This window comes from Acanthaster planci, linkage group LG02 (genome assembly GCF_054643075.1).
Source record: "Acanthaster planci isolate LZ-2023a linkage group LG02, COTS_SCS, whole genome shotgun sequence".
Lineage (NCBI taxonomy): Eukaryota > Metazoa > Echinodermata > Asteroidea > Valvatida > Acanthasteridae > Acanthaster > Acanthaster planci.
In genome coordinates this window covers 33,749,969-33,761,405 of record NC_141778.1, presented here as the reverse complement: position 1 = coordinate 33,761,405, position 11,437 = coordinate 33,749,969, and the positions used below count along the sequence as shown (strand labels likewise).

At 38.2% G+C, this 11,437-nt stretch overlaps 1 protein-coding gene across 2 annotated transcripts; it reads left to right on the top strand.

The window, feature by feature from the left end:
- The first annotated feature begins 255 nt into the window (after positions 1–255).
- Positions 256–11,415, top strand: LOC110983755 (uncharacterized). Of its 2 annotated transcripts, none has more exons than XM_022243286.2 (10): positions 256–548; positions 3,120–4,240; positions 4,571–4,644; positions 4,773–4,960; positions 6,107–6,239; positions 6,710–6,816; positions 7,765–7,900; positions 8,462–8,558; positions 9,511–9,618; positions 10,059–11,415. In XM_022243286.2, exons 1-10 carry the CDS (start codon positions 426–428, stop codon positions 10,306–10,308), a joined length of 2,337 nt encoding a protein of 778 aa, XP_022098978.2. In that variant the 5' UTR covers positions 256–425; the 3' UTR covers positions 10,309–11,415. The 2 variants fall into 2 exon arrangements, with proteins under 2 accessions (XP_022098978.2, XP_022098977.2); XM_022243285.2 differs by having other exon boundaries at positions 6,611–6,816.
- Positions 11,416–11,437: the final 22 nt, after the last annotated feature.

Here is an 11,437-nt window from a genome sequence, read left to right as displayed (position 1 = left end):
TCTGTCAATCATCAATGCTAATTTTTTTCTCTATAGAAATTTTTGGTTAAACATTCACTTATTGAATGAATAAGTTTATTCAATTAATGAAAAAATGCTTCACCGTTTTCTTTTAAAATATAGTTTTAGTAGTAATTTATTTATTTTTCTCACATTTCTTTATGGTTTTTATTTTTTTAATATAAATGCGTGCTTGTTGCCAAAAGATTGTGAACAACAATACCCATGATGCATTGCGGGGCGGGCCATTAAAACTGGTGTCAAACATACACAGCATAAACCGTGGCATAAACAGGAATGACGGGGCCGGGGAAAGAAATTTTTACTGGTTCTCATGTTCGTTTTGTCAACAGTGTCATGTCTGTTAGTGTTACTGAGTTTTGATCTCCGTGCACCCGAAAACAAGACAGGCAGTGCATCTTGGAATGGCCTCGGACGAAGAAAGTGATCTAGAAGAATTGCTTGGGCGTGTTTCTAAGAAGCTTGGCTGGCAAAACATTCAACATGTTCAAGAAAAAGATGTGAAACTGAAAACAAGATTCCGCAAGGTGAACATGTTTATTGTTGGGTCAAGCATGGAGGAAGGTTTTGTGCACACCTGCACAATAGTAATACTGACTAGGCCTACTGTATGGTGGCAGTCTGACAGCAGGAGACGATGGGCCCAGCCTGTTTGTTTCACATGGATCCAGATCACGATCATCTGATCATTGACATGATTGATCTGTTGTGGTTCACTGGCAGTGACACCAGGGGCTAATTTCAATCATACTTAGTGCTGCTTAAGCGAAAAATTTGTTTAAGCGCGAAAAAACCTTGCTTGACAAATCAGGTAACCAGCCAAAACTTCTGGTAATGTGTATTGTTTGGAATGGTATTTTGGCCTAGGCTAGTACTTGTCATTTGGTTAGCATGACAATCACATAGAGTTTGAGCTGGTAACCTTTGTTTATTAAGCAAGGTTTTTTCATGCTTAAGCAAATTTTGTGCTTAAGCAGTTCCATGAAATTGGCCCCAGTTGAACATGCAGCACCCTCATGATGATGGATACGCAATCCAGCCCTGGGATCACTAATTGCAATCCAGATCCATATGAAACAAACAGGCCCTTTGAGACATAGGCACTAGTAGCAGCAGATGTACCGGTCCATTTTCACAGTATTGTTTGTGCTCAGACATGTCAGAACGACGCGTGCATGATCAGAATTGATAAATAAAAGGACCAGTATATGGGGCATTGTGAACATCCAGGAGTTTCACAAAATTGCGGGTAACAACCACACTGCGCTAATGAAAACAACTTCAACGAGTGTGCACGTACGTAGGCCTACTGTTCAAAGAAAAGATGTTTAACCTGATCCTCGGACTGGCTGGTGTGTGCGTACATCACGATCACCATGGTCACTGTTTTCACGGGCATAGTACCTGCCATTTTGCGAGAATTTGCGAGAGATGTCCGCGCTGTCCCATAGGCCTACCCCCGAACTGTGGGGTTCATCAGAAGCTCAGTGGACGATGAACCCCACAGTTCTGGAGGTAGGACCAGCATGCTTACCGCCAGCACCAAGTGCCTCAAAGTCTCTCATATCCTAATGTTGCATTAGGCCTGCTTTCAGTAGTCATCATGGTCGTAGAGCAGAGTTTCCTGGCGTGGCCCACTTTGACAATATGTTTGATGTTTTCCCTGACTTTCCTCATGCAGTGTTGCCAGACATCTAGAATTTGGTATTACTGGTATTATTTACCTTCATAATGTACATGTGCGTTGTTTCAATTTCAGTGTCAAGAAATTCAATCTGAAATTTAAAAAGGGTGCCACCTGGAAATAGGGCACAAATTCAGCTGAATATTCCCTAATGTGGCACACATCACAGACTTGAACAAATCTCTGAAGATGCTACACCAACATTTAAGAGGTTCTTCAAAGTTACGCCCACTCACACACCCAAATGCAAGTTTGTAAGAAACTCATCTTTTCACAATGGGGGCATTTTGAAAGAGTTCATTTTGCACTGCAAAACAAAAAAAGCTTGAAAAATCAGGCCAAAATAAAATTTCCTCGGAAATTTGTAGTGGGTACTTCAAGATTTATTAATGGGAATTTTTAGAGCTTGATAAAATTTTACCTGTGAAATGTGAACAAAAAAATTAATCCCTCAAGGCGCAAGGCACTAGATGGAAAAGTTTGTGTATTTCAACAATACATGCACATGTATGTATATACACGTATATGTAACACAATGTATTATTGGCAGTTTGGTGATCTACATGTTCATTGGACATCCAGGGAAGAGTTCTATATATGTATGTACATCACTTATATTTCCCTACAATAGTATTTATTTCCTGTCTTTTTTTTTTACGGCTCTGGATTACAACATGTACAAAGTGCGAATCTGTCAGAAATATCTTTGCAGTATCAAGAAATCTTCCTGATACACAACTGAAGGATTGAGGAGATATTTTGGAGAACATGTTGCTTGAAAACATGAAAATTTAACGTCTTTCCAGTTTGGTATAAATGTTACAAGTGGCTCTGTGGGATCCAAAAAGTATGGATTGTCCATTGGATTAGAAGAGTCCATTCCACCAATCTCCAACATCTGAGCATTGTTTGATGGTCTCCAAGACCCTAATCTGTGTACATGTTACATGTATGTATGATATGGAGGCTTACATTTTTCTATTTGCATGATGAACAGATGAGCTATTAAAAGTGATTAAATTCACTTCTTTTGTTCATTGTTACTGTCTGTCCTTTTTGGGTGTAATTGTGTTAAATCTCTAAGAACTTTGCAGCCCAGAAATAATGTTTTAAGTTTCAGCGTACATGTAGCTGTAGAGGCAAACTCAGTCCTGATGCACATGTACTGTGTGGCAAGGTCCAAATGGCTTGGTAAAATGCTGTTTGGCTTTTGAAAAAATATTCAGTATTCTATTATAAGTTCGGGTTTATTTACAGGGCTAAGTGTAAAGTATAACACTGCTGAATTGTTTAGTTCAATTTTTCATTTGTTTTAATGCCTTAGTACATAACACTTATAATCCCTTTAATGATGAATGACCACCACCCCCCCAAAAAGTCACCCTTCTTAATGACAACCATTGTTATATTGCAGCCATCTGAAAATTCAGGTCACAGGAATAAGAAAAAGTCAGTCAGAAATAGCTCCAAGAAAGTACCTCGGAAATCAAGGAAGGATACCAGCTCCTCATCGGACAAGGAAAACGGTGTCAAAGGCCCTGACCATGACTACCGCTCTTCATCCAAAAGCAACCCACAAACTAACGCCAACTGCAGGGTTCCCTCTGATTTGTTTGCCAGTCCTTGCAGTGCTCTGGCAGAAAATCCCAAGTGTGTTGAAAGGGGGAACAGTATTTACAGCACTGACATCTCAAAGGAAGGGGGAAAGATAGATTATGAAGAGGGCCTTGACTTGAATAACGGTGTGTCAGAGTCAAATGTGATAGCACAGAGTTATCTTGTTGAGCCTACAAGAAACCTACAAGGAAGTGAGGTAGCTGTGGAATTGAATGACAGGGACCCAGTAAGTGACAGTAAACATGAGGAATGCCTGCAAATATCAAGTGAGACAGTGTCGAAAGCAGATGAGAATGTGACAGATGTCTTCAATTCAGACACATTTGAAAATGCATCATCTGTGTCAAGTGATGTTGATGACTTGGCTAATGACACTTCTCATGAACCTTCATCTCCAATTCCAAAAGACAACACTGACGACCTGGACAAACCATTCTCACCATTTCAATGTTATTCAGAAACCCTCCAACCCATGAAATGGCTTTTGACCCCTCCCCCAAAAGAGAATCAGTTCAAAGCCTCATTAAAGTCAGCAGAGAAGATCAGCATGGTGGCAGTCAGCGATTCTGAATCGAATTCTTCCTGTGATCTATATGCTCTGAATTGCAGAAAGGATATAATTTCATCCCCTATGAAAGAGACGGAATTGGAGATACCAATTTCACCATCACGTTGTGACTTGGAAACCCCAAATTTTGCTCACGATTCATTCAAAGCCACACAATCTGTTGAGCAGACTATTACAGTTAACAACAGTGTCTTGGATTCACCAGACAATTCTTTTGGGCAGATAATGAGCCTAACTGAGAGACTGTCCAAAAATTTCAAGAGACAAAGAGGGCTTAGTAGGCCATCGGAGAAAGAGGGCTTGGATACTGGTTCACCAACAAAGCACAGGACCATGAATGAAGATACCAGGTACAGAAAAGAAGAATCTTGAAGTGGTAGCACAAGGTAGATGTACCCAAAAAAAAATAATTTCAACCTCAAACATTTCAGGCACATAGAGAGATAGAGTATTAGTTTATTGTCCCCAATGGTGGGGCTGGAGGAACGCAGCAGTAACTTTTCTTGAAGAAAGCTGGTAAATCTGTCAAATAGCACAAAGTAATCTAGTTTGATCTTACTGTTACATTTCAACTAAATGTGAGCCATCAACCCCTTTTATCTGACGGTATCTTTTGGAACCCCACATTTTTTTATTTACATATTGCGAATAACTCATAAATTTTTATGTTCCATTTTCAGAATTCTGAATGAAGTCAGAGCTCCTGGATATGTTAGCAGTGAGGATGAGGATGAGGATAGAGACTTTGAACAATGTAAGGTGACTGCTGAACAGGATGAAAGAGTTACTCACTCTTACATATTATAGATTTGATTTTTTAAAGATAACAGCTCTATATTCTGATACTAAGTTATTACTTTCTTCCCCTTTTCAATTATTCAGTTCTTCAGGCAATCAAAACCCCACACCACGAACCTCATTCTGTTCAGACACCAAACCCAAGTCGGGATGAAGAGCAGTATGAAGATTCGTTTATTGATGACACTCCAATAGAGAGCAGAGACAGTGATGAGGATGTTTATTACTACCGACACATTAATTCGGACCGGAAGATTTTCAGCAACAGAAAGGCAAGGTTTATGTGATGACGTGACGGTGCAGAATGACCATTGTGAACTGAATGTGTGATATTTGCGAAAGTTGAAGTAGAATAGCTTTTTATGTTTTTATCTAACAAGCTCTGTTAACCCCTTCACGCCAGGACGCGTTAAAACACACCGTAAAAATTGAGATCCTCAGCCCGCTTTACAGCTATTATTCTCGACCCACACTCGAGCGAACACGGTGAAAGAAGGCAGACCCTGGCTCTTGTATATATGGTGATTGGTCTTTGTGTGTAGCCCAGAAATGAAAAGACCGAATTTGCATCATAATCACCAGCTTCACAATAGTCCCCACTTTGAAAAGAGGCAACGGGAATGTGGAAGCTTGAGTAGAGCCACATGGCACCGAACAATCAGCCTTTTCACCGTGTAATTCAAAGCATGCAGAGAACGCTGGGCCACAAACCGAGAATTTGCGGTTTGGCAGGTGGCCTTCGTGGCCAAAAGAAATTCCCGTCAAGAAGGGGTTAGAGAGCACCTCTAAGGAAACATGTTTTCTCTGATTTTATTTGGTCAAATAAATATGGAAGCATCCATTAATCTTAAGAGCTCAACTATAACGAGCTTAAAAGAGATTTTTTTCTGTTTGTGCCAAGATGAGAATTCTGAATGTAGATTGCGTCATTAAGGAGAAAACATGCATTGGTTTGGCTTGCACAAGGGTTTATCCACTACACACATAGAGCAAGGGTTCCCCTCGTATTCTCTATTTTCTCCTAACAAAAAAAAAAACCAGTTGTGAGTTGTGGCACTAGTGCCTGTTTCTATTATTTATTCATGAATCATATAGACGCCTTTCTGATTATTTTGGCTAAGGCCATTTTCCTAAAAAGGAAGGGGACAGACATTTGCTTACCCCCATGGGACCTGAAAAGTAATGCTCTCTACCCCAACCTCAACCTTCACACCTGTCATTTTTGTTGAAAAAAAGTGCATATACTTTCTGAATGGGGGGTACCCTAAAAAAATTCACGTATATTTATACACAAAATTTAATAAGTGTAATAAAACTATCTAGTTTGTTTCAAAAGATGAATGTTACATTTGTCAGATGGCTACATTGATGAACAGCAACATCTCACTGATTGAAGTTTTCAATTTCTAACATTTCAGAAAGAACTGGATACAAAGCCATCATCTACTCCCCAGAAATATCGCCTTCCAGAGTTCAGTGATAGTGATGATGCCGACGACAGTGTCTTTGCCACTCCCAAACCGCCTGTAGTGAGAGTCCCCAAACCGAGCAGTGAGTGCATGTACATGGACAAGAAAGTCAACCATCAATGCAGTTCTGAAGTTATGAGGAGCTGAATAATACAAGGAGCAAAAAAGATATGGCAGCATTACCTACTAGGGCCAATTCAATATGCCCAGTGACCGATATGGAGATTACACACTGTCACTGGAGCACATGTTGTTGACTGTTTTGTTGCCGTTGGCATTTTACAATGCTTAGATTTAATGTATGACATATTCAGTCAGGTTTCTCTGTGGACAACCAGTTTCATCAGTCCATTACGTTGCTGAGACAGATTTGGATATCCCCACAGACAACTGCTTTTCACCCTCAAAATTTTTATATGGCTTTTGAAAAAAATTCTGTATCTCTTTTTCTAGTCTTGTCATCAAAAAAGTTGACACATGCCGTCAATCAGAAAAGGTACACACCCACCAGCAGTAAGACAGACTTCCTGTTTTCTCTGTCCACCCCCAAAGATGGCTGCCATTCCTCCTCCCCCTACGTCAACGACTTCAAGAATCACAGAGATGTTTTAACGAGGAAGCTGTTCATCTTGTTCAATAAAACTGTGTTTGACAATAAGGTAAGTTTTGATTACTGAAAATGTTGCCGAGTATTGAGATTTTTGCCAATTGATCTATGTTGAGCAAAATATTCAAGTGTTGAACATATGTGCATTGAAATAAAAACTGGTGCTGTGACTTGACATGTTGTCAGTTGGATTTTATTAAGCATGTGCTTGGCAGCCCATGTTCTTTCTTTTTTCCAATTCTTAAATTTCATTCAGTAAAAGTCTGTAAATTTAAATATCTTTTTGAAAAGTGAGACTGTGTGTCTGCCATCACTTTGCTGCCTCTAGGGTTGAGTCAATTTGAATAATTCATTATTCAAATATTCGACCTGCAATTTGATCGAATATTTGGTCGTACTGACCGGCAGATTGTTGATGAACAAACCGTATACAAAATCTGTTGCAATAACACAATTATACATTATGATCAATATAATAGCTTCTCACATCTAGGAGTATCTCCAGCCTTGATTTAGCAAGATTTAAGAGATGAACAAGACTTCTTGCCCTGTCGACAATTTCTGTTGTTTTAAATTGTTTAATGAATAATTTACTTTTTAAATCATCTTAAGATTTCTGACGCTTTTCATTTGAATCTGCTTGAAACAAGCCTCCGTAGGGCAATTTTTCTCATTTAAAACAAAAGAAAATTTTCCTTTCCTTTTCATGAATTTTGCATTCGAATATTAAAATTCGGAAAAAAATATTTGAATATTCGACAATCAATCGAATATTTGGTTATTTGGATATTCAGCACAGCCCTACTGTCTTCTGTGAATGTTACATTTCATTTGCTTTCAGGCTTGATCAGGTTCTTATTCAAAATAGGGACTATTACAATTAGACTCTTCTTTGCCTTATAGTTAATTTAATATCCAATATCTTGGGGTCTAACCATTTTATCAACTAGTATCCATTTTTTATTTACACATTTGTCATTTGATTTTCCCCTGATTTCAGCTACCATCAGACTTCAGCATCAAGTGGAACAATCGCATGCGCAAGACAGCCGGCTTCTGTTACTACACCAAGACTAAAGTTGGCGGGCTGTGTAGTGCTCGCATTGAGTTGTCTGAGAAAGTCTGTGACACTGCCGGTAAGCATGGCTGTTTTAAGGTCTGTTTGTCAGTTTCATATTTGAAAGGTTGTATAGACTTCACACACTAGTTTATCTAACAGCATAAGACTAATGTTGGCCAAGCTGCATGAAATAGTCTTCCACTCAGCAGAACTATTTGAAGATTATTTCAAATACATTTCAAGTCATTATGTTATGAGTGATATGTTTTGCAGCTTGACCAGGTAAATAGAACTTTATGCTAAATTTGTGAAAACTACAGTAGTTGGCTTTATGATAAAAACCCAGATGACATGTCTCATTGCAGTGAAACTCTGATATTAAGCACTATTAATGCAATATCCAGCATACAAAAGACAATTTTAGGTCCCTGCTCTTTTATGTTCTTCTTTCTCCATTTCCTGACATGGTTCCTGGTTATAACAATGTAACCTTTAAATTCCGGAGAACCTTGTTATGAAATGTGTCAACTGTATCTTGATGCAGAACTGGTATATTTGATTATGAAGTTTCATTTGGTAATTCTCTGTGGAGAATCTTTACATTGTGTGTTCACTCAGTATGGTTGCTCATTGGCAGAGAGACTCCGCGATACATTAATCCATGAGCTGTGCCATGCCGCTTGTTGGATGATCAATGGAGTCAATGATGGACATGGGCGATTCTGGAAATACTGGTAAGTACTTGCAAAGAAAAATAATTCCTATGAAAGTACGCCAGTGCATGGAAGGGTAACAGAAATTGAAAACATTTAGTTCACGTGAAGTATTTCAAAATAACAGTAGATACGTAACCATTTCAAAAACATAAACACGTAACATGGTCTATTACAAGCGTGCGATACTGCATGTACTGTGCACAATGTACATGTACACCATACATACATGTATCAGCGTTCTGGGGATGACGTCATCCAGTCAGCGTGAGTGCAAATGGCCAAAAGGGATTTTTTGTGGGTGGGAAATGCAGGATCTTTTTATTCATTTTAGGGTCACATTTAATTATGTAAACATGAAATTTACGATGTTTTGAAATGGTTACATATTTGTTGTTATGTTAAAATACTTCATGTGAACTAAATGTTTTCAATTTCTGTTACCCTTAACCACTTCATGCCGGGGCATTTTTCATGTTGATGATGCTGGACCGGCATAACTATCATTTTTTCCATTTTCAAAATCCTTCAAATTCATCATTTCATTTAACGGTCGTTTATAGCCACACGAAGTTATTCTTTGTGACAGTGTTGTGGATCACTTATGCTGTATGCCAGTTGTACCGCATTCAAGTGTCACTGCAGTGCTTGTCTGCGGTCTACTAATCTCTCTTTTCTTGTGTGAGCATGATGGAGCACTCATGCAGTAGACTGGGGGTATCGGGTTCAAGTCCCACTACAATTATAATTATTGTTTTAAGTCAACTGACTATATTTCCCTGGTTGTTGGTATAGCACTGGAACAGAGTTGTATATTTTTGGTTCATGTCTCAGTATGGTCTGATGTGTTATACTTAATAATTGGCTCATTTCCAAAGTATCTCAAGTTTGAATGGTTAAAAATGAATTGTGCATCCCAGGTTCTCAGTGGTTTAATCTACTTGTCCACTTCCTTTTCTTATGGATCATTCAGGGCAGCTAAAGCCAATCACGCCCATCCATCCCTTCCAATCATTAAACGTTGTCACAGCTACGAGATCACCACCAAATACAAGTACCAGTGTGTCCGATGCAAAACAACGTAAGTTGAAAGTAAACTCTGGCAGCTGTGTGCTATAATACATTATGATGCTTATTACACTGTGTTAAAATGCATATAACACAGTATGGCCTAATCGTTTGAGAAGACCTGTGTTCATGTGGGGTTGTTTCCGAGTATTGTTGAAGTGTTATATGTTATTGCTAAAATTTGCTGAAACAAATATCTTGCATAAACAATGTTTCCATTCAGACATTGGAAAAGATTGAGTGAAAGTCACTTGATGTAAACTTTGGAAAACATGCCATAAAATAACAATGTGTAAAGGAGTATTTAATAAATAAAATACCCAAAATTTTACAAGATCTTGTAAACAAGTTTTATCTGTGTTTAAACAGGATTTGCAGGATACAAGGCAAGATAAGGCAATACTGCATCATCTACGTGAAAACCTTATCTTTTTATGCTTTTAACCCCAACAGAATTGGACGTCACTCCAAATCCATCAACACAGACAAATACTGCTGCACGTACTGCAAAGGGAACCTGGTGCTTCTGCCCTCGCTCAACAAAGACGGAAAAGTGTCCAAGGCACGAACTCCCAACAAGTTTGCCTTGTTTGTGAAGGAGAACTACGGGTCCATGAAGAGGAATAACGCATCCATGAAACACGCAGACATCATGCGGCTTTTAAGTCAAGATTTCTCCAAGAAAGCAACAATTTCTGTTTGACAAACCTAATAGGAAGGAACAAAATTCACTTGTTACTTAAACTCACGGCCTTCCGATTTAAGGGCACTGGGTTAGGCAGATTTGTAAAATGGCCTCACAAGTATGTCCAAATGGGTCCATCGCATTTGCACCGTGATATCATGCATAGAAATATTTTACTTCAAAATTGCTTGCTCAAATTCAAGTTACCTCAGTTTTATATGCCTGTAGTCATTTGTGTCTCTGCACAAGTTTCTGTATTGAAAAGTGGTTCTATTTATGTTCACAGTCTTGTCTCCAACACAGCGGGCATGAGCAAATGAACACACTCTACTACGCATAGTTTTCCTATTTGCACAAAATTTCCATGAACTGTGTGGTCACAGAAGGCCCATCAGTAACCAAAAGAAATTAGGGAGTTTCTTAAAGCCTTGAAATATCTTTTTTCAGTTTAAGGCATTAGAATTTTTTGTTTAGTATTTTCACTTTTTCTAGGATATCAGATACAGTCCTTGGATCATGGATGCTATCTAGTTTAACAAAGGGTAAGATTTTATCAAACTTAAAATATCATGAGTTGTAAAACTAGAAGAATTCAGTGAGTGGTGTTAATAATTTTTTTCTAATTGCAGTTTATTTCATTATAAGTTATGGAACGGTTAGAGGTACAGAGTGTATTACAGTGTACGTGTACATTTGTATTCTGTATGTGTTATTTTTCTTTCTTTTTTTCGGAGCTGTTGCTGGTTTTATTTTTTCCGTCATTGCAAATCACAGTATACTCAAATTGTGAATTACGTCGGATATGTATTTCAAATCTCAGATAAAATCATGACACTTTTGCATGGCCATTCATTTGCTTTGTTTAATCTTAATCTCCTGTTATTGTCATGCTGTTTATGGTGTCATCACTGAAAAGGCAATTTTAATCTTGAGAATGACAACATGGAATCTTTTTTCCTGTGCCCTCAACAAACTGCTTTTTTAGTTTCATATTGATTTATGAGTTCGAGTTAATCTGCACCTTAATTAATATAATCATATTAATTGTCCTTAATGGATTTGTTTAGACAAGTCAGTTTAAATGTTTAAAAATAAATAAAACACATATATCATAAATATCATAAAGATGTCGTGTTGTGGTTGTGTT